This window comes from Entelurus aequoreus, linkage group LG27, assembly GCF_033978785.1.
Source record: "Entelurus aequoreus isolate RoL-2023_Sb linkage group LG27, RoL_Eaeq_v1.1, whole genome shotgun sequence".
Taxonomy (NCBI): domain Eukaryota; kingdom Metazoa; phylum Chordata; class Actinopteri; order Syngnathiformes; family Syngnathidae; genus Entelurus; species Entelurus aequoreus.
Window position 1 is genome coordinate 26,578,161 of NC_084757.1, and position 27,441 is coordinate 26,605,601.

The 27,441-nt window shown below is 39.7% G+C and overlaps 2 protein-coding genes across 3 annotated transcripts in view; both read right to left on the reverse strand.

Moving 5' to 3' along the window:
- si:ch211-221n20.8 (uncharacterized protein LOC100034409 homolog) lies at positions 1-24,478 on the reverse strand. Of its 2 annotated transcripts, none has more exons than XM_062038503.1 (23): positions 24,216-24,478; positions 17,719-17,844; positions 15,876-15,942; positions 15,568-15,765; positions 14,647-14,766; positions 14,384-14,524; positions 14,135-14,260; positions 13,975-14,007; positions 12,094-12,216; positions 11,766-11,888; positions 10,276-10,398; positions 10,077-10,199; positions 9,750-9,872; positions 7,520-7,645; positions 7,025-7,153; positions 6,871-6,963; positions 4,213-4,308; positions 4,028-4,123; positions 3,856-3,951; positions 2,271-2,372; positions 2,099-2,204; positions 1,914-2,030; positions 1-1,801 (listed from the first exon to the last, which is right to left on the reverse strand). In XM_062038503.1, the coding sequence occupies exons 2-23, from the start codon at positions 17,833-17,835 to the stop codon at positions 1,720-1,722; spliced, it is 2,460 nt and encodes an 819-aa protein (XP_061894487.1). In that variant the 5' UTR covers positions 17,836-17,844; positions 24,216-24,478; the 3' UTR covers positions 1-1,719. The 2 variants fall into 2 exon arrangements, with proteins under 2 accessions (XP_061894487.1, XP_061894488.1); XM_062038504.1 differs by lacking the exon at positions 24,216-24,478 and adding an exon at positions 23,975-24,080.
- Positions 24,479-26,131: 1,653 nt separating this feature from the next.
- ghrhrl (growth hormone releasing hormone receptor, like) overlaps positions 26,132-27,441 on the reverse strand; it is a 59,708-nt gene continuing 58,398 nt past the window's right edge. The window contains exon 13 of the mRNA XM_062039564.1: positions 26,132-26,383. Within this exon, the coding sequence (XP_061895548.1) occupies positions 26,282-26,383 (102 nt within the window). The 3' untranslated portion in view covers positions 26,132-26,281. The remainder of the gene's footprint in view (positions 26,384-27,441) is intronic.

Genomic DNA, 27,441 nt, shown 5'->3' on the forward strand with positions numbered 1-27,441 from the left:
CTTGAGTTCTTTCACTATGAAATACAGAGGTGTTTTTAATTTGTTATTTACTCTTTGCTACTTCCGTGTGGCTAGAATAGGTACTACTCAAATAAAAACACTTGTTAAAGGGCAAAAATGTCAAACACAATATCGACTAGGGGTGTGGGAAAAAATCGATTCGAATTCGAATCGCGATTCTCACGCTGTGCGATTCAGAATCGATTCTCATTTTTAAAAAAATCGATTTTTTTAATATATATATTTTTGAAGTATTATTATTTTATTTTTTATTAATCAATCCAACAAAACAATACACAGCAATACCATAACAATGCAATCCAATTCCAAAACCAAACCCGACCCAGCAACACTCAGAACTGCAATAAACAGAGCAATTGAGAGGAGACACAAACACGACACAGAACCAACTAAAAGTAGTGAAACAAAAATGAATATTATCAACAACAGTATCAATATTAGTTACAATTTCAACATAGCAGTGATTAAAAATCCCTCATTGACATCATTAGACATTTATAAAATAAAAAATAAAAAATAACAATAGTGTCACAGTGGCTTACACTTGCATCGCATCTCATAAGCTTGACAACACACTGTGTCCAATATTTTCCCAAAGATAAAATAAGTCATATTTTTGGTTCATTTAATAGTTAAAACAAATTCACATTATTGCAATCAGTTGATAAAACATTGTCCTTTACAATTATAAAAGCTTTTTACAAAAATCTACTACTCTGCTTGCATGTCAGCAGACTGGGGTAGATCCTGCTGAAATCCTATGTATTGAATGAGTAGAGAATCCTTTTGAATCGGGAAAAAAATCGTTTTTGAATCGAGAATCGTGTTGAATTGAAAAAAAAAAATCGATTTTGAATAGAATCGCGACCCCAAGAATCGATATTGAATCGAATCGTGGGACACCTAAAGATTCACAGCCCTATTTACTCTTTGCTACTTCCGTGTGGCTAGAATAGGTACTACTCAAATAAAAACACTGTTAAAGGGCTTCTGTAACATGTCACCACTTGGGGGTAGTAAAACGGAAAAAAATATCAAACACAATATCGAGTTGACTTCACTGAGTGTTGTAGAAAATATTTGAGAGGATTCACACCTGTTGTTACAATAAGTGTGATCACAAAGCTTTCATTGGCCAAATGTGTTGTACTTTGAAGTATGTATGTATGTCATAAAGTGCAGGGTCAACCAAAAAAAACTAAACTGAATTGTAAATATATTGGTTATTTAAAGCACATTCTTAGGCAAAGTGTAAGTAGCACGGTAAGAGCATGTGCAATATCAGTATTACAAGTAATACTGTACGTACATGCAATTTAATTGTATAATCAGACTGAAGGCTTACTTTGCCCAAAGCAACTCTTGCACTTATTCGGTAATCAAACCGGCACCACCTGCTAAAAAAAAGGTAACAGCATGTACCAATACACCACCAGGGCTCAAACTAGACAAAAAAAAGCATATGTTTGACCAGTGAAGAACAAAAACGTTACTTAAACCTCCATCCATCCATCTTCTTCCGCTTATACGAGATCGGGTCGCGGAGGCAGCAGCTTAAGCAGGGAACCCCAGACTTCCTAATAAAAGATTATTATCCCTTTTACTTTAAGGTTTAAGCCTAAAGTTGTCTTCTTTCCGTGTTTAAACTGACTGAAATCTGCCTAAACCTTGACTGAAATGCTGCAAAACAGGTGTTTATTAAACAGCGCTTTGCTTCCCTGGACACTGGATTTTGTAGCCCACCCTGTAGGCTTGCAGGTACACGCGTGCTTGGTTCATCCTGAGGGAGAAAAAACAAACTGACTTTGTGAGTAGGTGGAACAGTGCCATCTTCAGTGGCTATTAAAAAGGTACATAGTAACATAAGTAATTGTGTTTATTTCCCAAAACACCTGTATTTGGTGCAAAGCTGAATCCCCAAGGGTCCACAACGGTCAACGTAGCTCTCCTTGAAGGCTTTTCTCACTGCTCGAGCCATGCTGACCACAGTGGTGACCACCGGGCAAGTCCTAAAGCGCACACACCAGCACATTGCGTCATCAATCGCGAAGCTCTTTTGTACAGTAAGCTGGCTTACAGTCTCTCGCAGCGCAGGCCCGCCGTGCCCTCCGGACAGGTGCAAGTGTTGTGAGGACTGCAGGTGGCGCCGTGCTGGCATGGCGGCACACAGGGGGTAGTCACGGCTGCAGACACACGCAGACACAAAGTCAAGAGGCAGACATCATTACGCACTCACTGTATACACTGACCTGTTTCACAGAGACGTCCGATAAACCCTTTGGGACAGCGACACCTGTTGAGACCTTCGCACACGCCAGCGTTTTGACAAGGTTTCTGACACTGAACAGGCTCTGAATGAGACAAAACTCTGTGAGTTTAAAGCAAATACCAAATATACACAACTCTACTCTGTTTGTGCTTTACAGTATTTTCCACTCACGTGCTCAACTGAAAATAATAAATTTAACTGAATTCATTATTAACATAAATCAACACCTATAGGCAATTGACAACAGTGTCCTGTAATTGACGGGTGAGTGGTCTCCTAAAACAAAACATTGGCACTGAGAACTATGGCTGTTATTAACACCACAAGATGGCAGTAGCTGTATTTGAAGTATCTTGAGTGGTCAGCATCATTATTATGTCAATAATGATGATGATTTATTGTCATCCTTAGTAATTACCAGTGATGGCTACCAAATTGTGTACTTTTATAGGGACTGACCAAAGTCTGTCAGTACTAGTTGGTACTGATTCATGTAAAATCAAACACCGGTTCAAGCACTTGGCCGAAAAACAAGCAGTCAAGCACTGTGAGCAGACTCAGCCGGATTTCCTCTCGTTAATGTTACAATTTTACATGTCAACAAAGCAAGAAGAAAGCGCTCAAAAGTATAGTAAGGCTCCACTTTTCAAAAAGCTAGCGCAATGCTAATTTACATTGGATTTACTATAGACATGCTACCAATTAGCATTAGAGATTTTACATGGCTGTTTTACCACCTCTAAGTTTGGGAATACAAACTATAACTCAGATGCACATTACAATCAAACAGCTGGAGTGTAATAAGTACAATACTTATAGTATAAATATTTGCTCAACAAAAACTAGACTGACACATTTAAATGGCAAAGACTACTTCTTGATTAAGGCAACACATCACACAATACTGTCATCTAACATCCTGGAATTGCAACTGCATGCAAAGTTTACTATACAGGTGAAACTCAAACATTTTAATATCCATGAAAAGTCCATTAATGTCAGCAATTCAACTTCAATTGTGAAACTAATATGTAACATTAACTCATCACATACAAAGTGAAATCTGTCAAGTCTTTATTTCTTATCGTTTTGATGATCTTGGCTTATAATTTTTGAAAACACCAAATTGTTTTCATAAACTATAAACCATTATTATTAAAATGATATCAAAATATGGCTTGGAATACCTTGATTTGCATGTTATGAGCTTATGTCATATAATAGTTTCACCTCAAATTGCTGGAGTAAACTAACCTTTGCACTGTTTTTTGTTTGACCTGTATAATACAGTACAGTAAAGTACTTGCAATGAGATAACAACTGGACAGCACAGCTCAGTGGTAAAACGTAAATAAAAAACATAAAAACATATTTTTAAACAATATTTATCAACACATTTGAACACACAGAAAATTGCTACCGTAGCATATCGGTATCGATTCCCAGGCACCAGGAATATGTACTGTATCGATTTAAATGTTTAAGGTACCAAACTCTAGTTTTTACTTTGTATTATTTTGTCATAACATTTTGTGAATACAAGAAGAAATGTGGTGCAATCTCACCTATTTGGCAACGAGCTCCATGCCATCCGCTGACACACGTGCATTTATTCACGTCCACGCATCTACCGCCATTTTGACAGGCGGGTGTGCACAAGGCTAGAAAACACACAAACACATTTTGTGTTGCTGCGGTGCAGATGTGGAGAGCCACCATGCCGAGGTGGTTACTCACGCAGGAGGCACTGGGGGCCCGTGTAGTCAGAAGGACACTGGCAGGTATCGGGGCCCACACAGCGACCACCGTTAGCGCACGGCAGCTCGCACACGGCTGAGAAGAGCAGAGGAAATACATTTTTGTACAATGTGTTCATCATTCCTATTTGGAGAACTGCTATACAGCGAATAAGAAACACATACCCGTATGGCAGCCTTCTCCAGTCCAGCCTGAAGGACACAGACACTTGTTCCAGCGCATACATGTGCCTCCATGCGCACAAGGAGGGGAGCACATGGCTAAAACATAAAACCTGAGTCAAATACAATCACAGTACTGTATTCTCGTTTGGACAAGTTTGTGCACCTGGGGATAGGTTTATTGGCAACACTAAATTGGCCCTAGTGTGTGAATGTGAGTGTGAATGTTGTCTGTCTATCTGTGTTGGCCCTGCGATGAGGTGGCGACTTGTCCAGGGTGTACCCACCGCGACCCCGAAAGGGACAAGCGGTAGAAAATGGATTGATAGATGGATGGCACAGCAATACTGTCCCCTACTGGTGTTTTGTAGGTACTCCTGGCACTGATACCTGCTGTGTCGTGTATAATGTATTTACATTCGCAATGATTAATCAATTTGAAAAAAATTTCAATTTATATTCTATTGCAGTGATTCTCAAACTGTGGTTTGTGTACTGTTAGCTAAAAAATCACTTGATTAAAACACAGTGTTTTATTTTCCTTTATTCAAACACAGTGTTACTGTTCTAACTGTGTGCTATGTTACAGTCGCCAAAAATATTAAATATACAGGACAGGCCAAAAGTTTGGACAAACCAATGCAAAGTAATCCATCAAATTCATTACACTAACTCAAAACTATCCAAAATCTACCCCACTGTTAGCAATACCTGCAATAGATGCAAACAATCTCCGGCCGATCATGTCCATATGTTCTGGTCCTGCTCTAAACTATGTTCCTTTTGGGAAGATATTTTTGACACGATCGGGAAAGCATACGGTCAAAACTTTCCCCCCAACCCATTATCAGCCATTTTTGGCGTATGCCCCGATAACATGCGCTGTTGCTTTTACGACCTTGCTGGCCAGGCGATTGATCTTGTTTAATTGGAAGCTGGCTCGCCCCCCATCACACGGCAGTTGGATTAGAGAGGTTCTCTACAATCTAAAACTGGAAAAACTTAGGTTTTCGCTAAAAGGCTCGGCTCAAGCGTTTGAAAGCTCATGGAGTCCTTTCTTGCTGTATGTCAACTCTCTTGATTTATCCCCAGACGCAGATGAGGAATAATCTCCCTTTTATTTATTATTATTATTTGATTTTTATTTAATTTAATTTAATTTTAATTTTATTTTTTTCCTTTCTCTCCTTTCAGCCTGTTTGTCTGTCTCTGGCCTCGTATGTGTGTGTGTGTGTGAGAATGTCTGTCTTTGTCGTCTTACTTGTTATATGATTGTGCCATATGTCCCTTGTTGGTGTGACCTGAGTGGGGTGGGAGGGTGGGTGGGGGATTTGGGTTTTAAGGGAAAGGGTGTGAAGAATTTTCTGACTTTAAAATTGTACTGTTTCAACTTGCACTTTTTTCTGTATTTGAAAATGCCAATAAAAAAAGTTGGATTAAAAGTTTGGACAAACCTTGTCATTCACAACACAATTACATTACTATGGCCAACTATGGAGTTTTTTAATACTATCTTTATATCGTGATAATGCATGTTGATGACACATGGTGTGTAACGCAAAATTTGACAGCGCTCAAGCGAACGAACGCTGCCTCCTCAACGCAATGTGCCGTCCTCGCCAGCAAACTAACGGATAATGAACCTCCACATTTCAGCAAAGCCACTTTAAGTCAGCAATCAAAGTGGGCGGAACGTCACAAATATCGACAGTAATGATACCAAGTAAATTATCAGTATATAGTCATTACTACAGTGTTTAGATCGATATATTTTTTTAATATGAATAGTATATTATATTTGATATTATTACGTCCTGTGTTTTTGTTTAATTATAATTATGATAAAACATTTAAGTATCAGCATTATGGCTTCCAGCTTATGAAAACCTCAAATTGAAAATTTCAGATTTTTTAAAAAATTTTTTTAAGAGTGTAAGCCATGGTCATCAAAATTATAAGAAATAAAAGCCTGATATATCTCACTTTACATGTAATGAGTTTATATCATATATTAGTTTCCCAGTTAAAAGTGTAATTTCTGACATGAATGGACTTTTACATGATCGTCAATTTTTTTTTGTTTAATTCTATATTGAATTGTTTAATTAAAAAATAATACTTAAATATCTTAGTCACTTTCACTTAAGATTTCAAGGCAAGTTAACCAATAATTTGTGTGTAAAAAAACCCTCAAAAAAATCAAATGATTGGCAATTGTGTAATAATATCATAAGGCAATTATATATTTATATTCATATACTGTATATCTACTGTTACAAGGCACCCTTTGAAGGCGGTTATAACTGTGATGTTAAAAGTGCATTATAATGTTGACGATGTGAATTAATTAGAAAAAAGAATGAAAGTTATGGTTTAACTACAGTGTTTTCCCTAAAATTTGCATTGAGGTTATAAAGTGTGTTATATCTGATTTCTCGACTAAACAAACAAACAAATCAATAGATTACTTGATTACTAACATGATTGATAGCTGCAGTCCTAGTAAAATAAATTTTTGGATGTACAGCAAGTGACATTCAAGTAAATAATACCTCTTTGACAGTGTCGGAGTCTTTGTAAAAGCTGATTTGGTATTTGAGTGTAGATACAGTGCTCTGTGTTTAATTAAATAACCAGTGAGTATATACAGTAGACAAAAACCTGAGCAGCCAAGGCCAGGGTATCCCGGAGGACAGTCACAGCTGTTTGGCGCCACGCACACTCCATAGTTCCGACAGGGAGGGTCACACACAGCTGGAGAGAAAGAGAAAACTGTACTTCACGGTAGAGCATCGTAAATGAGGGTTTAACTCACGCTGGCACTTGGTGCGGTCGTCTGTTTGAACCTGATAGCCTTCCCTGCAGGTACAGTTGAAGGCTCCCGCGTGGTTCTTACAGAGCTGCTCACAGCCTCCGTTTGTAAAGTCTCCGCACTCGTCCACGTCTCACCGTGAGGACATGGACAAAGACATGTTAAGACGAACCAACACATGCAAACAATTCATTTAATGCTAATTCTCCAGGTCACAATCTATAACCATTTGACAGCTGATCATTTCCTGCATGATTTCAGGAATGTTCCCAGTGTCATTCAAGAAGGCTGACGTAACACAGCTGTCCAAATAAATCCTGCTCACTACACGCTATAGGCTGATGTCATTAGTTCCATTCAAGATCTCGCAAGTTGAATCATCCTGTGTGATTTTGTGACAAAGACCATAAATCCATCACCCTTCTTCAGAATGTGGGGTTAATTTTCAACCAGACATTATATTTACCGGTACATTAACTGTAAAATGTTAGGTCTTACCCACGCAGCTTCTCTGGTCCTCGCTCAGCTTCCACCCAGCGCGGCAGCTACACTGGACGTGGCCCTCAGCCCCGGTCGCGCACACGTGCTCGCAACCGCCGTTTCTTAGTTTACAAGATGTGACGTCTGGATGGGCAAACAAATACTAGCCAATTAAAAAAACAGAAAGGTGTTACGCAATACACCACATGCGCTTCGTTAGGAACATCTGCAGTATCTAATGAGAAAAATTCTGCCTTTATGAAATATGTCAGAGTTATTCATTGAACACGGTTTAGTATTGTGGCTGGTGTAGAAGTGCACTCATACTCACACTCGGTCCTAATATGTTGCCCTTCTCATGTAACTAATCATAACGTTAGGGACACCTGTCAGCAAAATACAGCACAGTTCCACCATAGCAAACCTCAATGATAAAAAATAGTGACTCTCAAATGGTGGTTTTGGGTAGGTCAAGCATCCAATGTCAGACTTATGACACATTTATTATTTCTTTGCTCGCTTTTATACCTTCTTTCTACTCGGTTTGTGCTGAATAGAGAAACATATGCGAAATATCTAATTTATGGCCTTATTTTGATCAATTGGAGTCTTTAAATTTACAGTGGTACTTCAATTAAGAGTCTCCCAACTTTAAGAGTGTTTTAAAATAAGAGCTGTCGTATGTTTTAAGTTGCAAGAGTTTTAAGCATTCCTTGCCATTAGTTGGCATAGTAAATCAATCAAACAATCAATCAAAGTTTACTTATATAGTCCTTAATCACAAATGTCTCAAAGGGCTGCACAAGCCACAACAACATCCTCGGCTCACATCACTTATGAGGGAAACAAAAAAGTCATCCCAATGGGAACATTGAGAAACCCTGGAAGGGACCGCAGATGTGGGGATCCCTCTCCATGAAGGAGAGGGGGGCAGAACAGAAAAGAGAGAAGGCAGATCAACTGGTCTAAAAGGGGGTATACAAATGAGTTTTAAGATGGGACTTAAATACTTCTACTGAGGTAGCATCTCTAACTGTTACCGAGAGGGCATTCCAGAGTAATGGCGCCTGAATAGAAAAAGCTCTATAGCCCGCAGACTTTTTTGGGCTCTGGGAATCATTCATAAGCCGGAGTTCTCAGAAAGCAGATTTCTTGCCGGAACATATGGTAAAATACAATCAGCAAGATAGGATGGAACTAGACCATTTAGTATTTTATACATAAGTACTAAAACCTTAAAGTCGCATCTTAAGTGCACAGGAAGCCAGTGCAGGTGAGCCAGTATAGGCGTAATATGATCAAACTTTCTTGTTTTTGTCAAAAGTCTAGCAGCCGCATTTTGGACCAACTGTAATCTTTTAATGCTAGACATAAGGAGACCAGAAAATAATACATTACAGCAATCGAGACGAGACGTAACGAACACATTGATCTCAGCGTCGGTGGAGGACAACATGGAAAAATTTTAGCTATATTATCGAAATAATACTTTTTTAGTAACACTCTTAATGTGTGACTCAAACGAGAGTTGGGTAATAATATCTAGATTCTTTACCAAGTCGCTTTGTATAATTGTTTTGTTGTCAAATATTAAAGTGGTATTATTAAATAGGCGCCGGTGTTTAGCAGGACCGATAATCAGCATTGGTCTGCACCATACTGATGCAAAGTGAGTCAAATGACAGCCAAAAATATTAAAATCATATCCAAACAGCAGATATTCATCCACGAAAATATGGAAAAGCTGATGATGGTGTGGTTGACGGCGAATCAACTGCAAAGAGATACCATAGAAGTCCACTCTCCAAAGTAAATGCTGTACATTATTATTACATTACTTCATAAAAATACTCTAGTTGTTAGTAGTACATTCTGATGTATTGTTTTTTACAATATTTCCTATCTGAAAGTTAGTTTTTTTTTAAATGTTGCTTTTTTTATGTAAATTACAGTAATTTCAATGGGAGACAATGATTTGAGATAAAAGTGTTTTGAATTAGGGCCTCTGTCACCAAATCAATGAAGCTCATAAATTGAGGTACAACTGGACTTTACTCCATTTCATACATGCATTTACGATGTTTTTCACTAAAAATAAATAACTTCCCTGGTTTGAATTGTCTTAAAGTATGCTAATAGCATCGAAAAATGTCCATCAAGGATTAAAAACAGTAACATTATGTCTGCATTAGATACACCAGGTGTTCCTAATGGTGCGGAAAGTGCTGGGGATAAATGAGAAGCGTACTGCTGCAGGTGAAGTTGTCCGTGTGTAGCAGCAGAGGAGGAGGGCAGTGGCAATCGTGCCCCCCTGGAGAATTGCTGCAGGTGTGGGAGCAGCCGCCGTTCTGGAGTTTGCATTCATCGACGTCTAAGCAGACACACACATTTATCCAGACAGAAAAAACAAATTTTAAACAAACTTTTCTCTCTGGGCAACCCATTGTGGATCTCACTGGACCATAAAATGTCTAATTGGGGCCTCCACTTACAAACATTGAGTGATTTAGTGATGTGTTTAAATGAGCTGAAAATGACTACCGGTAGTGGGGGGAAAAAAAGTGAGGGAACTGACCTACACAGGTGTGACTGTCTATGTGAAGCTGGTAGCCGGGCCTGCAAGAGCACCGGTAAGATCCCGGAATGTTGTCACAGATGTGTGCACAGATTCCACTCAAGGACAAACACTCGTTTACGTCTAAGGATTGAAAGATATGTTTTTTAGGTGGCTTGTGGTCAACCAATCACATGTAAGTACGAATGTCAGCGTTCACCTGTGCATTTACGTTCATCCTGGCTTAGCTGGTAGCCAGAGGCACACTGGCAAGTGTACCCTCCCGGTTGATTGGTACAGTTGTGGTCACAGTGTCCTTTATCAACAGCACACTCATCAATATCTGTAAAGAAATAGTCATCTATTTTAATCTCGATACTACGTGCCCTATTTAAGGTGACAAGTGCACTGCAGACGGTCCCAGCTGCCTCGGGGACACAGTAAAACAGGGGTATCCAAACCTACTCCATTGAGGACCACTCACTGAAAAATCAAAGCATGCGGCGCCTTTTTGATATTTTTTCATTTTCAAAACCAATACAATTTTCATAGTTATTTAACCTTTAGGTTTCCCCTCAAGTTTGGTCCTGGGGGCCCAGAAGGGTCTCAATCCCAATTTTTTTTTTTTTAAATAAGTCACATATTATCTCATTATTTTATTTATTCAACGCTTAAATATCTAGAACAACTTCAGGTCCATCTGTTGATACAAAGTTTAAATGTTTTATACCCATTTTGTCAAAACCCTGTTTTTTATGGCAATAAATACAGTATGTAAAGTAATTGGACCTTTAAAAATCTCAATAATTCATAAAAACTTTGATTTTAATTCGCTATTAGTTTTTGAGCAAGGAAAGTTTTTGAAAAAAATATATACTAAAAATCTTAGGGATGCATAAGGGACACCAAAAGTTATCCATTTTTGTTTAACTTTCAATACTTAAGTCTCCAGATCAACTTTACATCTATCCGTCAACATATTGTGTCAATGTTCATGTTTTTTGCCCTTTTTGTCAAAGAAAACTTTGTTTCTTTAACATGGCAAACCCAAAAATATGTAAGATCTTCCCCAAAAAGTATTTCCAAGTGGAATTTTTCATGTAAAGTAATGGTAGCCTTAAATATGTCAATAATTTTAGGCAAAAACAGCCTGCATGGCAGCTTTGTGTTATTAAAGTCAACATTGCAACTTGTTCTCGTTACATTTCACCTCTTTGCTCTTTTATTCCACTTCGTTATTTTTTGCTATAGTATTTTTAGAATGTGCTGCTGGCCGCTAAAACACTAGCTTCAGACTGCACACTTTGGACACCCTCGCAGTAGACAAACTTTCACACACACGCCCACAGACAATTTACAGTCTCCAATTAGCTTAAAATGCATGATTTTGGGATAAAAAGGATTTAGAATGTGCTGATGGCCGCTAAAACACTAGCTTCACACTGCACACTTTGGACACTCCTGCAGTAGACAAACATTCACACTCACGCCCACAGACAATTTACAGTCTCCAATTAGCCTAAAATGCATGATTTTGGGATACAAAGGATTTAGAATGTGCTGATGGCCGCTAAAACACTAGCTTCACACTGCACACTTTGGACACCCCCGCAGTAGACAAACATTCACACTCACGCCTACAGACAATTTACACTCTCCAATTAGCCTAAAATGCATGATTTTGGGATAAAAAGAGAACACGCAACCCACCAAAGCAAGTATGTCCATCTCCATTGAAGCCCTGGTAGCACTGGCAGAAGTATGAGCCAATGATGTTGCCGCACCGAGCGTTAACGTCGCAGCCATGAACACCTGATGCGCACTCGTTCATATCTGGAAAAAGTACGTTCACCTCTCACATTTCGTCCAGGATATTTCTAAACGATAGAGTAAACTTGAATATACTTAAGAGTAGACAGTGTACAGCTTGTATAGATTACTACTATACTAATTACTAATACTTTACTGAAAATGAGCTATTCTTGTTTAAATAGCTGGAAACAGGTGCGTACAACTCGCAGTAAACATAATTGCTTACCTTCACAGTGTGTGCCGTTTCCCCGGTAACCGGGCGGGCACACACACTTGTAACTCCCGAGCGTGTTCTCACAAACCCCGCGACCCTCACACACGGTGGGACTCTCCAAGCATTCATCCACATCTAAGACAAAATGCAGTCAGTCCTCCAATTAAGTCATTATTTAATTATTCACTAAATCATACTTTGCAAAAGCAAATAACCGGATATCTCATCAGCGGCAAGTAAAAATAAATAACATCTGTGGCTGTAGCCAACCTTCTGATGTATCTTGTTACTGACAGTGGTTTTCTGAAGTGTTCCTGAGCCCATGTGGTGATATCCTTTACACACTGATGTCGGTTTTTGATGCAGTACCGCCTGAGGGATCGAAGGGCACGGGCATTGCCGCTTACGTGCAGTGATTTCTCCAGATTCTCTGAACCTTTTGATGATATTACGGACCGTAGATGGTGAAATCCCTAAATTCCTTGCAATAGCTTGTTGAGAAATGTTGTTGTTAAACTGTTGGACAATTTGCTCTTGCATTTGTTCACAAAGTGGTAACCCTCGCCCCATCCTTATTTGTAAATGACTGAGTATTTCATGGAAGTTGCTTTTATACCCAATCATGCCACTCACCTGTTCCCAATTAGCCTGTCCACCTGTGGGATGTTCCAGATAAGTGTTTGATGAGCATTCCTCAACTTTCTCTGTCTTTTTTGCAACTTGTGCCAGCTATTTTGAAACATGTTGCAGACATCAAATTCCAAATGAGCTAATATTTGCAAAAATAAGCTTACCAGTTCGAACGGTAAGTATCTTGTCTTTGCAGTCTATTCAATTGAATATAGGTTGAAAAGGATTTGCAAATCATTATATTCTGAAAGACCCCTGAGTTAGGGAAGCGAACCCTGGACCTTGTTATTGTAAGGCACACGCACTAACCCCTGTACCACTGTGCTGCCCCCATGTAGACAAATAGTGAAAAAAAGTGAAAAATGTTGTGGAGAAATAAACAAAAAAGTACTTATCCTATACACAAGGGGGCTGGACTAACCTGACTCTTGCCAGATCCTTGTCGTTTGCTGAGCTCCACACAAGAATCTGGGAGTTCTCAATAGGAGATGTATTTCAGAAGGCGGGGCCTTGTAAAAAAATAATTGTATGTGATTTGCATAAACCACTTGTCCGCTATCTTGAATGACGTGCTACTTCAACCACTCACATCGAAATCAACCCGTGAGGCTGATGAGAGCGACGCTGGGAAATCCAAACCCAGTCGGATTGACAGCCAAAACATCCTTGCCACCAATAAATGCCTTCAAAACCGTTCTCTGTTCATCTTTTAAATAATTAATATTTGATCGATGTCGCAAAACAGTTGCAATAGCAGAATCAATGTCAGCACACGACTCCTCGCTCCGTGCTGCCATTGTTGTTTGAATCAAACAGTCCCTTTGGCGCTACGTCACATCTATGACGTGATTGGTTCATTATTTTTTGCTATCTGGAAGGAGTTTGCAATGTCTTCGAGCCCAGACCCTTGTGTTGAGCTCAGCAAACTACAAGGGTCTGGCGAGAGTCAGGTTAGGGCTGGACGGCATGGAACGAGAAGGGGGGGAGGAGGCTGGCAGACCTAAGATACTCGGATGCCCACATAAATACGTTCGTGAATCTGGGATGTCACAAATGGTGCACTGTTAAAAAGAGACAGCAGCATAAAAAACTATGTGCAACTTAATGATTTTAACAAAGAGTATCTAATATTGTAACAACATTTCTAAATCAGAAAAGAAGAAATTCAACATACTGTAGGCCCCGTTTAAAGGTAACAAATTAACTTGCTGCTGGATATACAAGGACATAATGAACGCCGTCAATACAAACCACAATGCTTACCTTGACATTTGGTGACGTTTGGACACATAGCACCTACAGTATCAAGACACCAGAATAGAAGGAGGAATCAATAGAATGAAATTGATCAGATCACAGCTGCAGTTTCGCACTCATCACATCAAACTAACCCGATGGTGTTGAAGCTCAGTGACAAACTCACCAACACAAACCGGGGCCTCTGCTTTGAATCCTGGCCGGCACTGACACTCAAAACTACCCGGGCTGTTCAGGCACACAGTTCCCAGCTCACGGCTACACAGCTCCTCGAAGCTACACTCGTCCACGTCTACGGGAGGATAAATGAAAGATTACGAAGAGACGAATGTGGCCAATAAAGGTAGACTCGACACCTTTCATGTAGGAAGTCAAAATTTCAACTGGTCCAGATTTGGAACAACTTGAGCCTCACCTTCACAGTTTAGTCCATCCAGGGCCATGACATATCCCACCAGGCAGGAGCAAGTGAAGGAACCAGGGGTGTTTGTGCACTGTGCATTGTCCTTGCAGGCCTGCAGGCCCGTCAGTTCCGCCAGAGCACACTCGTCTATATCTGAAACAACAACAAATGACACATGGAGCTGTGAGAGGACGGCACTGGTCCCCCATCAATGACACCGGTAATTACTCCTCATCATGCTCTAACACACACAAACATCATCTCTGCGGACGGACCCTGGCACCCTCCACCGCCCGCCATGTAACCACGGTGACAGCTACACGAGTATGAGCCAGGGGTGTTGGTGCAGCTGGCGTGAGGACCGCACGGCTCCTCTTCTGCACACTCATCAATGTCTGTGGATGGAAAGTAGACTTAATTAAGTGTGTGTATTGCAAATAACCGATTTAGACAGCGTTATAGATAATCATCAGGCACATTAGGTACACCAGTTTGATGCAGATTATAAAACAACAATCAAAACAATTACAGAAGTTCAATACCTTATTTTTTGTTGACAAAAATATAATTTTGTTACATTAAATTAAATGCCATCAAATATGCAGCACTATAAAGGTAATTTCCCCTCATGGGATTACAATAGTACTGTAAAATTAAAACTTAGTAAATACTGTAAGTCAAACGATGAATTTTTATAATATATTAATCACACTGTTGAATTTTGAATAATCTTAATTCATCGCAGTAAATTAATTCCCTGCGTAATTCAAATGGAATTTAAAAAAGACCCCAATATTTTGACACAAATGCCATTTTAGGAGTGGTCAAAATAAATTGCGTCTTTAATCTGCCTTTATCCATGATTAATGAATTCTATTTTGACAGCCCTAATATACACACTGTAAATATCTATATATTCCAAGTTCCAACACACATCGGGGCGACATAGCTCGGTTGGTAGAGTGGCCGTGCCAGCAACTTGACGGTTCCAGGTTCGATTCCCGCTTCCGCCATCCTAGTCACTGCCGTTGTGTCCTTGGGCAAGACCCTTTACCCAGCTGCTCCCAGTGCCACCCATACTGGTTTAAATGTAACTTAGATATTGGGCTTCACTGTGTAAAGCGCTTTGAGTCACTAGAGAAAAAGCGCTATATAAATATAATTCACTTCACATGAATAAGTTGATCATTACAGACCTTTACATCCCGCTGCACTGAAGCCCAGGAGGCAGGTGCAGACATCGGCATCCTTCAGCATGTTGGATGATGGGCAGCTGCACTCCGAGCTGCCCCCTAGCCTCACCTGGTTGCCGGGACACAGAGGAGCGAGACTGGAGGCCTGGATAGCGGGCGCAGTGGACGCTTGGCTAACACTTGTAGTATTGAAAGTATCCACTAGTGGGGGAAGACAGGAGGGAGTGTTATTTGGGGAATAAATCAGAAACAGAATCAGCTTTATTGGCCAAGTATCATGTACGATTATGTTTTATAATAAAAATAAAGACCTGTAGTAGGTGTGTGAGTTGGAGTAGGCTCACTGAGGATTCCAATGAGGTTTTCAGTCAACTGGTCCTACAAGAGAATAGAACCCAGCGAGACATTATGGGTGCATTCCCTTGTAATGTTGGGTTCGGTTTAAAGGAATGTTGGTGCATTTACTGCGCTAGTACGGGTTAGTCAATTGTGAACACAATCTTCCAAACCCGTACGCACAAAACAAGTGGGCCGAGACCGACAAAGATGGGTGAACTCTGATTGCAGACAAGCCATTTAAACCACGCGCAGGTCAGCGCTTATAAATACAACATATAGGGATGGCGATATGGCCGTAAATTTATATCAAGATATACAGTATATTGCAGCCGATGCAACAATATATAGCAGGATATATTATTTGGTATGTAAATGTTAATAAAACCTTTTAAAACGGCTTACAAAGGCTCCTAATTTGGCTTCTGATGTATGCAGTAACATATTGCGTCATTTCCAGCTGTATTATTTATCTCAAAAATACTATTAATTTACTTGCTAATTTACTGTTACTATGTGGTTACTTTCTACTGTAACATGATTCTATCTACACTTTTGTTCAAATGTACTATGCACTTTTTCTTCTGTTGTTTGGATACTTTACATTAGTTTTACTACAATTGTGTGTATAAATCCCAAGTGTAGTGTAGCATGTTTAGCTATTCCTCGTCCTCCAGTGATAATATTTCTTGTGAGAACGTAGTTCATTTGCCACCATGGAGGTGAGGATCGGTGACTAAGATGCTAGCCAGCTAGCGAGGACGCTTCAGTGCGTTGACATGTTTGCTGTCAAATTTGCGGGACACAACTAGAATGTGTCTTCAACATGCATTGTTACAATTAGAGATGTCCGATAATGTATTTTTTGCCGATATCCGATATTCCGATAATGTCCAACTCTTAATTACCGATTCCGATATCAACCGATACCGACATATACAGTCGTTGAATTAACACATTATTATGCCTAATTTTGTTGTGATGCCCCGCTGGATGCATTAAACAATGTAACAAGTTTTTCCAAAATAAATCAACTCAAGTTATGGAAAAAAAAAATGCCAACATGGCACTGCCATATTTATTATTGAAGTCACAAAGTGCATTATTTTTTTAACATGCCTCAAAACAGCAGCTTGGAATTTGGGACATGCTCTCCCTGAGGGGGCGGGGTTGAGGTGGGATTGGGGAGGTTTGGTAGGTGGTAGTGGGGGGTGTATATTGTAGCGTCCCGGAAGAGTTAGTGCTGCAAGGGGTTCTGGGTATTTGTTCTGTTGTGTTTATGTTGTGTTACGGTGCGGATGTTCTCCCGAAATGTGTTTGTCATTCTTGTTTGGTGTGGGTTCACAGTGTGGCTCATACTTGTAACAGTGTTAAAGTTGTTTATACGTCACCCTCAGTGTGACCTGTATGGCTGTTGACCAAGTATGCATTGCATTCACTTGTGTGTGTGAAAAGCCGTAGATATCATGTGACTGGGCCGGCACGCAAAGGCAGTGCCTTTAAGGTTTATTGGCGCTCTGTACTTCTCCCTATGTCCGTGTAGCACTCCGTACAGCAGCGTTTTAAAAAGTCATAAATTAAACTTTTTGAAACCTATAACGATAATTTCCGATATTACATTTTAAAGCATTTATCGGCCTATAATATCGGCAGTCCGATATTATCGGACATCTCTAGTCATAATATAACGATAGTATTGAAAGCTCTAACATCGGCCAAATTATTATCAGTTATATCATCTATATCGTGCAACCATGACAATATAAACATGTTGCTCTACATCGTTTTGAGAGAACTATCTGCCTCATAGTCACTTGCTTGGATCTTGATGAGGTCTGGTTGTGTGCTTGTAAGGACTTCATTTTCCTCAAGGCTGTTGTTCATAGGCTCAGCCACCACCGAGGCGACCAGCAGGAAGATGCAGAGGTGAGCCATCGTTTAATTCTGTTAGGAAAGGAGATGGTGAAGTATGCATAAAATACATCATATTCTCATTGAGTCTTTTAAAATAGAAATCTACCCAAACAAAGTTATTTTTTAAAACAAACTGTACATTGAATACTATAAAGTATATCCAAGTTTACTTCATATAAGTTTGTACCTTAAGAAAATATAACAAATATATGATATGAAATGATAAATGATGCTAACATGTGACGGGTGTACTGTTGATGACTAGTGATGCACGAATATTTGGCTGCCAAAAAACGACCTTGATCACCGAAAACAGCACTGTTGAAACCGGATGTTGTGATGACGTAAGCAATACGCATGGGATTGTCTGGAGCGGAGGCAGCATGTCTGTAATGTGGACATACTTTGATACAGCTGAGATAAACCCCGCACACAGCGATGTACAAAATGTACAAATATTATTGTCACGGCGCGGACTCGAACTCGCTTTTCCTCGGCAGTTGGAGCTGCCGGGACCTCTGCAGGCAGCGCGCTTGGACACGCCCCTGCTCGCGCTGGGCGCAGCACGCCCACGCAGCGACAAGGCTGCAGGCAATTGCGCATCAGCGCACCTGGACCTGATGAGAGGGAGCGGTATAAAAGCCAGCGAACCCAAGAGACCTTCGCCAGAATGTAGCCAATCTCCCTGAGTAAGCATCATGTCTGGCACCCCTCCCTCGTTTCTTGCTCGCCTTCTTTGTGCTCTTCCTCGTTCCCGTTTTGATGTCCTTTGTGTCTTCCCTGTTGCCTGTGATCGTGTCTCGCCTCACGACCTCCTACCGGATCTCTGCTTGCCTCCCTCGATCCTCGACCCCTGCTTTGACACGGACATCGTTGCCTCTCTCCAGTCCCCGACTGCTTGCCTCCCCGCTGACTGCCTCTTCTCCTTCTCCCTTGGATTCGGCGAAAGATTCATTCCACAAGCACCGACAAACAACATCCTCTGGTAAAACTCACATTGTTAATTCCACACATCGTCCGCACTCATTCACTTGTGGTAGCATACACACCCCACACATTCATCAAAGGTTTAAATAAACCTGGTAAACTGCAGTTCCGCCTTGGTATCGCCTCCTTCCCTTTGACACATACACAACAATTATAGAGTGAAAGGCTCACAGCAGCGTGATGCAAATGTGACGTCAGGGGCACTGCAACTCGCTGTTTGTCGGGGACATCGTGCAACAGTAGTAAAGGCTCTCTAAACACGAGTACAGTCTACAACAGGGGTGTCAAACTGTTTTTTATTGAGGGCCACAGCACAGTAATGGCTGCCTTCAGAAGACGCTTTTTTAAGATTAATTTAAATCATGCATGCGGGTAATAACCTGTGATTAATCGGAATTCCAGTGTGATGCAATTGATATTAAAAAAAATTATTTTACAGCACTAATATAAATGTATAATCCCTTCATGTTGTTGTACACAATTGCTGATGCATTTGATTATTCGATTATTTTATGCCCAAATTGATGGATACTAACTTGCTTTGAAATCTTAAAGGTAAGTAGCAGATATTTAACTATTTATTTTTATCTTAAAAGTATATTTGTAATACAATATATCAAGGCTGAAACGACGCGTCGACATAGTCGACGTCATCGGTTACGTAAATACGTCGACGCCGTTTTTGTGCGTCGACGCGTCGCATGTTTACGTCACACTACCGTCATGGCGAAGCGCAAAGCAGACGATCAAAGCAGACTATGCGAGCGAGGGGGGAAAAGCATGCCAAAAGTGGTCAAAAGTGTGGGAGTATTTCAATAAACGGCCTAATAATGTTGTTGTATGCACACTGTGTGGAGCGGAAATGGCCTATCATAGCAGCACAACGGCTATGAACGAACATTTGAAAAGAAAACCATCAACTAGTCGATAGTCCGCGCGAGCATACGTTGTCATCATTACACAAAAACATGAATGTGTCATTTGTATCTGCTAGGGGTGTAACGGTACGTGTTTTGTATTGAACCGTTTCGGTACGGGGCTTTCGGTTCGGTACGGGGGTGTACCGAACGAGTTTCTAAGCTAAAGCTAAAGTGTTAACAAGCTGCTTTGCTCCGTCTGCCTCTGTCTCAGCACGCAGCATTGTCCCACCCACACAACCATCTGATTGGTACACACGAAGCATTATCAGCCAATCAGCAGTGCGTATTCAGAGCGTTACCCAATCAGCAGTGTGTATTCAGAGCGCATGTAGTCAGCGCTTCAGCGTGGAGCAGATAGGTGTTTAGCAGGTGAGCATCAGGCAGCGGACTCTCCCCAAATGATAATAAACACCTCCCAGTCAACTACTAGTAACATCACTATGAGCCCGTTGACCTTCTAGAAACTTAAACTGCAGCTCAGCTCACTCGCAGTCCTGGCTTGAGGTGAAGGCTAATTACCTCTCAGTTCCAGCCACATCGACCCCTTTTGAGCGCCTATTTTCAGCTGCTGGGAATATTGTAAACAAGAAAAGAACCAGAGCATGTACACATGCTAACCTTTCTTCATTACAACTGTTAGTCACTCACTGGAATGAGTAGAATTGTTTATTGTGTACTGTGTTGGACTGGATGTTTATTTTGCACATTTTAAAAGCAATACTTAATGTTTACAGTGCTCCAGAATATTTAGATTGGCACTGTATTGGATGTTTATCTTTATTTTTGCACATTTTAGCAAATAAGCAATACTTTCACTTTTGTTGAAATGTTTACACTGTTGTTACAGAATATTTCTTTTTTGTATTGGATGTTTATCTTTATTTTTGCACATTTTAAAGCAAAATAAGCAATACTTTTACTTTTGAAATGCTTATACTATCGCAGAATATTAAGATTTGCACTGGATGTTGACTTTTATATTTGCACATTAAAAAGCAAATAAGCTACTTTTAATTTTGTTAAATGTTAAAAGTTTTAATTGTTTACATTGTTACAGAATATTTAGTCATGTTGTTGTCAATGTTGACTGAGTGGCCATACTTCTTTTTTTTTGTAAATAAAAGCCATGCCTTTTGAAAAAACGGGCCTACATTTATTTTTTCATCTTCATTTTGAATAAAAAAATAATCGGTAAAAGGAAAAATAATCTATAGATTAATCGAAAAAAATAATCGATAGATTAACCGATTAATCGAAAAATAATCTATAGATTAATCGATAGAAAAATAATCGTTAGCTGCAGCCTTACAATATATAATATTTGGCATGTTTAGATAATATTAAACTCTAAAAGATATGTTTTTCTCTATCAAAATTGAAAGACCAAATACATTTAGTAAAGTATTTTGACACAAATTTTTCCCGGACTTTTGCAAGCCACATATGTGGCGGGTCAGATCTGGCCCCCAGGCCTTGAGATTGACACAGTGATCCATAATAACACCAGGAAAAAATTGCTAGATTTGTTGCTAGTCGTTTTTAATAAAGAAAAAGTCACTTAAAGGATTGGAAAAGTCTCAAGAAACTTGAACAATTCTTAACAAAGTACACTGTAAAATAAGCAGCAAGTGAAAAATAGAACAAAACGATATAAGACAAAAATATGTTAATGCTAATAATTTGTTTTTAAATGAATGTATAATTTTTGAGTATTTTTAAAATATATATATGCATTTTAGCAGATTATCTAAATTATATGATGACATCATGTAGGGCAGTGTTTTTCAACCACTGTGCCGCGGCACACTAGTGTACCGTGAGATATTGTCTGGTGATTATGTGATTTCACCTAATTGGGTTAAAAACATTTTTTGCAAACCAGTAATTCTAATCCGCAAATAATGTGCCGTTGTTGAGTGTCTGTGCTGTCTAGATATCGGCAGAGTAACCGTGTAATACTCTTCCATATCAGTAGGTGGCAGCAGGTAGCTAATTGCTTTGTAAATGTCGGGAACATGGTTTGTCGTGATCACAATATGCCGACGACAGCGGGAGGCAGTGTGCAGGTAAAAATGTATCAATGCCTAAACCAAAAATAAACAAAAGCTGTGTAAAACGAAGCTAAAACTGAACTGGCTGCAAAGTAAACAAAAACAGAATGCTGGACGACAGCAAAGACTTACAGCGCATGGAGCAGCAGACAACGTCCACAAAGTGCATCCGTACATGACATGACAATCAACAACAAAATAGGAGCGCAAGACAAGAACTAAAACACTACACACAGGAAAACAGCAAAAAAACTCCAAATAAGTCACGGCGTGATGTGACAGGTCATGACTTTGAGACAAGAGCTATAATGATGCATGGTTGGTTATGGTTTGAATTCATATCCAACAATTGCGAGAACAACTTTTTATCGTCAATATCGGCTGCTGAGTTTAATTTTTTAATGTTTTCTGCTGGTGGTGTGCCTCCACATTTTTTCAATTAAAAAAATGGCTCAGAAAAGGTTGAAAAACACTGATGTAGGGCACCCTTGCTCTCTACTAACGGTACTCTTACTTTAAGGCCTACTGAAACCCACTACTAGCGACCACGCAGTCTGATAGTTTATATATCAATGATGAAATCTTAACATTGCAACACATGCCAATACGGCCGGGTTAGATTAGTAAAGTGCAATTTTAAATTTCCCACGAAATATCCTGCTGAAAACGTCTCGGTATGATGACGTTTACGCGTGACGTCACGGATTGTAGCGGACATTTTGGGACACCATTGTGGCCAGCTATTAAGTCGTCTGTTTTCATCGCAAAATTCCACAGTATTCTGGACATCTGTGTTGGTGAATCTTTTGCAATTTGTTTAATGAACAATGAAGACAGCAAAGAAGAAAGCTGTAGGTGGGAAGCGGTGTATTAGCGGCCGGCTGCCGCAACACAAACACGTAGCCGGTGTTTCATTGTTTACATTCCCGAAATATGACAGTCAAGCTTTACCATTGGCCTGTGGAGAACTGGGACAACAGAGACTCTTACCAGGAGGACTTTGAGTTGGATACACGCTACCGTGAGTACGTAGCTGCGGCTTCCAAACATTTGATCGCTTGTCCGTACGTGCGTGTCGCTATGTGCATGTCACGTACGTAACTTTGGGGAAATATATGTGCTGTATGAACTTTGCGGAGGTGAACGGTACTTTGGGCTGTGGGATTGAGTGTGTTGTGCGGGTGTTTGATTTGTATTGGCGGGTTATATGGACGGGAGGGGGGAGGTGTTTGTTATGCGGGATTACTTTGTGGCATATTAAATATAAGCCTGGTTGTGTTGTGGCTAATAGAGTATATATATGTCTTGTGTTTATTTACTGTTTTAGTCATTCCCAGCTGAATATCAGGTCCCACCCGCCTCTCACAGCATCTTCCCTATCTGAATCACTTCCACTGCCCTCTAATCCTTCACTCTCACTTTCCTCATCCACGAATCTTTCATCCTCGCTCAAATTAATGGGGTAATCGTCGCTTTCTCGGTCCGAATCGCTCTCACTGCTGGTGGCCATGAGTGTAAACAATGTGCAGATGTGAGGAGCTCCACAACCTGTGACGTCACGCTACTTCCGGTACAGGCAAGGCTTTTTTATCAGCGACCAAAAGTTGCGAACTTTATCGTCGATGTTCTCTACTAAATCCTTTCAGCAAAAATATGGCAATATCGCGAAATGATCAAGTATGACACATAGAATGGACCTGCTATCCCCGTTTGAATAAGAAAATCTAATTTCAGTAGGCCTTTAAATGGTAAATGGGTTATACTTGGAAAGGGTGTTTCTACCTTCAAGGTACTGATGACAGGAGCTGCCATGCAAGGCTCTAACCATGACCCATCAGGAGCAAGGGTGAAGTGTCTTGCTCAAGGACACAACGGATGTGACGAAGTTGGTAGAGGGTGGGGATCGAACCAGGAACCCTCAGGTTGCTGGCACGGCCACTCTCCCAACCACGCCACGCCGTCCCCACTGTACATGAGTACAATTTCCACCCACCTCTGCAGAATGTGTGTTCTTGAAAAGTACATTTTAAGTGTTAATGATACTTTTACGGAGACGTAAAAGTATTCTATTGCATGAAACAAAATACAGTAGTCACTGCACTTTCTTAATGAGAGTTACAGTAAACATGTCCAGGCAGGCAGAAAGAAACATGTCTCCTGTTATTAAGTTGACATTAAACCCCCACTCTTTTCCTCCCTTACCTCCTCTGCTGGCTGTTTGAAGAAAACAAAAGAAACCGCTTCAGTTATCAAAACGTTAACTTGGTGGTGAAATATAGTAAACAGTTTATGGAAAGTGTGGTCGTCGTCCATGTTGGAAGTGAGGACACCGAACCCCCCCAGCAAACAATGATTAAAAAATTAAGATTTCAGCAAATTTAGCGTCTTGTTCTAATTTAACAACTTTTATTAGAAAGGGAAAGTAATAAAAAATAAAACTTACCAGTGTTTTTTTTTTTTAAAGAGCGCGAAGACCTTCCAAGCTGCCTGATGTTCGTGGAGACTGACTTGACACTTCCTGTCGTCTTTCTCTGTTAACAGCAGCTTTTACACCACAGAGACCCCTCATTGGCCCACTTTATGCCCCCACTACGAACCCTGACACGGGGGTGGGCTTCTCCGGTGGGTCGTAAAACATACACACACATTGAGTCGATGATGGAAGTCTTCAAAAGTGTGTGGTAGTTAAGACCGTGTATGAAGACGACCACCAGGGGGCAGCAGGTGACTCGTCACAGCGTGGCTTCACATTAATAATAAAAAAGGTGCGTCCCAGGACTGTTTTTAATTGGCCCTCAGCACATTATAAACCAGTGGTTAAATTTCCAACTAGACAGTATTTTTGTTATGTATACACAAGAAAAAAGTAGTTTTAAAAGATTATCTGTATATAGCAGTTTTTGGAAGTAGACATTTGTTGTCATTAGGATCGAAAATGTAAGGGGAAATTTTAACCCTTTATTTCCCAAATATTTGCTTACCTAATTCAATTGATCAGAAAAAACTAGTAAATAACATGTTTAAGAACATGCTGCATGCGATGTTATCTAACTTTTGCAACAAGATTAGTGTCCAAAAACACCAACAACACAAATATTGTAGTAGTACTAACGATGAACAAATGTTCTTTTTAAAACAGCTTTTTTTATTCAATTGCCATTCATGTTTTGACAATGACGGAATAACAGTAAATATGGTTATACAATATCCGGAAAAAGATCTAAAACTCATTAACAATATGTTGTCCTTCTGGCTTATTGCAAATAAATTCATACGTACATTAAAAACCACCTCACCGAAAATACAAAGCAGTAAAAACTAGGGATGGGCGATACCACACTTTTAGGATTCGATACGATACCGATACTTTTTTTTGCATTTTCATCGATACCAATACCGATACCATTAATTTCTTATTGGCAATTTTTGTCAGTCAAAAATATTATTACTATTATTAGTTAAGACAAATCACAAGACAAATACAGACCATTTATACCACATGTATTATGGTCAATATGTAATAAAAGTAAAATTAAAATAAATAACATAAATATGAAAAATAAATTAAATATTATATATAATAATAATTAGATATTAGGGCTTTCCAATTAACTGTCAAATCCGAATCGCAAGAAGCTGCAGTTATTTTTTAAAGTTTGTGATATAATTAGCAATTAATGAAATATGAAATAGGCTAATGTTTTCGAAATGTAAGAAATCATGTTACAGATTAAAACCAAAATCACATTCAATCATATATTTCAAGATTTTCTTGGAAAAAAGTAAAACTGTAATGCAAAGAGGAAGAATCTCCAAATTGTATCTCTTTCTTATCTTGTTTTAAATACTCAAGCAATTTTCAACTAACAGTAAATTCCCCTGTGTGGAAATTATTTGAAATTAGGATAATCATTTAAACAAAAATATTCAGTAAAAAAATCAAATAAACAATGCCTGACACTGGATATGCCTGGCTGCATCGCTGTCGGCTGGCTGTGTGTGTGTTGCACGTTGACGACGCTCATTCGCTGTCTCCTGTCACGTGACTGGGCCAGCTCTATACTCTGCCAGGTACAGGGGTGTCCCAGCACATAGTAAGTTAAGTAAGTCATCAAAAACATCTGAAAGTGATGCTTGCACCCCCCACACGCCGTTTTTTGGTTTATATCGATACTTTTTTCGGAAAAGTGATGCCAAATGAGTAGCGTGTGAGTATCGATATATCGATACCACAGGATCGATACGCACAGCCCTAGTAAAAACGGAAACATTTTATTGACTAATTGATGGCATCAGTCTCTTTTTTTTGTTAGTTTGACCAAAGAAGCCATCAAAAAAGTCTAGAAGCTGACCTGTCATTGTGTGTGTGTGTGTGTGTGTGTGTGTGTGTGTGTGTGTGTGTGTGTGTGTGTGTGTGTGTGTGTGTGTGTGTGTGTGTGTGTGTGTGTGTGTGTGTGTGTGTGAGTGTGTGTGTGTGTGTGTGTGTGTGTGTTATGTCACATGGGGCGTCTAGAAGGGCGTGTCCATCATGCTGCACTTGGCTGCGGGGGACACCACGCCATAGCTCCTCTCCTGCCACCTCAGCCACTGCATGTGCACCTCTTTCTGCACCTACAGTACACACAGTTACATTATATTATGTACAATATATTCACTTTATTAATGATTTTTGGACTGCATGATAAGGTGGAAAAGGAATGCATAGCTCTTTTTGACCACACGGTTATTTAATAACAAGTACATTGTACAACACAGCATCAACAGAACCGATGTTGTAATTGCGATAAGGAGCAAACAGCATGACTGAGTTCAATGTAAACAACAGTACAGGGAGAGGAGAATTAATTAGAAAAAATATATACATGAGAGGAGGTTGCCTACAGCCACAGCTGAAAATGCCAATGTTATTTGACACGGCGCCAATTAGAGACGTCAGCGGTTTAACCACACAGTAGTTAGTCTAGGGACGTCACATTCAACATTTTTGGTCATCAGATCTGATTTCGAGTCCCGATCCGATACTTTCCCCAATAGATTATATAACAAAAAGTAACTGGAATTAAATTATTTGAGTTTTGCCCTTCATGACGTCCTGTCTCCAAAAACGTATTCCCCAAGTTTGTAAACAACAACAAACATCCAAAACACATTTTATGATAACAAGAACAAAAAAATTAAATAATGATTTAATCACTTAAGCATCATTCATACTCTTTTTTTTGAACATTTTTTTGAACGCTTTTTAGCCACATAATTCACAGAAACAGTCAAACACATCAAATGTGTATCATTTATATTCTGATACCATAATATGTATTGATAGTATCAACATCTGACTGCATCACCCTTACTTTACTGTGTGTGTGTGTGTGTGTGTGTGTATGTGTGTGTGTGTGTGTGTGTGTGTGTGTGTGTGTGTGTGTGTGTGTGTGTGTGTGTGTGTTCTGGCAACGCTTACTTAATGCGGACATTGCTCTGTTTACACAGTCACTTTTAGGGGACCTCTGACGGTACGGGGACAAAAAAACAGGTCCTCTAAAGGGAAACCTTTTTAAATGATAGTCAGATCCATTCTGAAGATGCCTAAGTGATTTTTAAGCTTTTTTAAGCTTTAAACATTATTACCTTAAAGTACACATTCAGAGTTATCCATCCTTCTCTATATGGTA

What these genes read in the sequence shown, in the direction of transcription:
- si:ch211-221n20.8 (XM_062038503.1), bottom strand. Translation starts at nt 17,835, where the DNA reads ATGGCTCACCTCTGCATCTTCCTGCTGGTCGCCTCGGTGGTGGCTGAG. An exon ending in AACTCACACACCTACTACAG is followed by an intron (nt 15,766 to 15,875) that starts GTCTTTATTTTT and finishes TTCCCCCACTAG; the next exon opens with TGGATACTTTCAATACTACA. An exon ending in GGATGGACTAAACTGTGAAG is followed by an intron (nt 14,261 to 14,383) that starts GTGAGGCTCAAG and finishes ATCCTCCCGTAG; the next exon opens with ACGTGGACGAGTGTAGCTTC.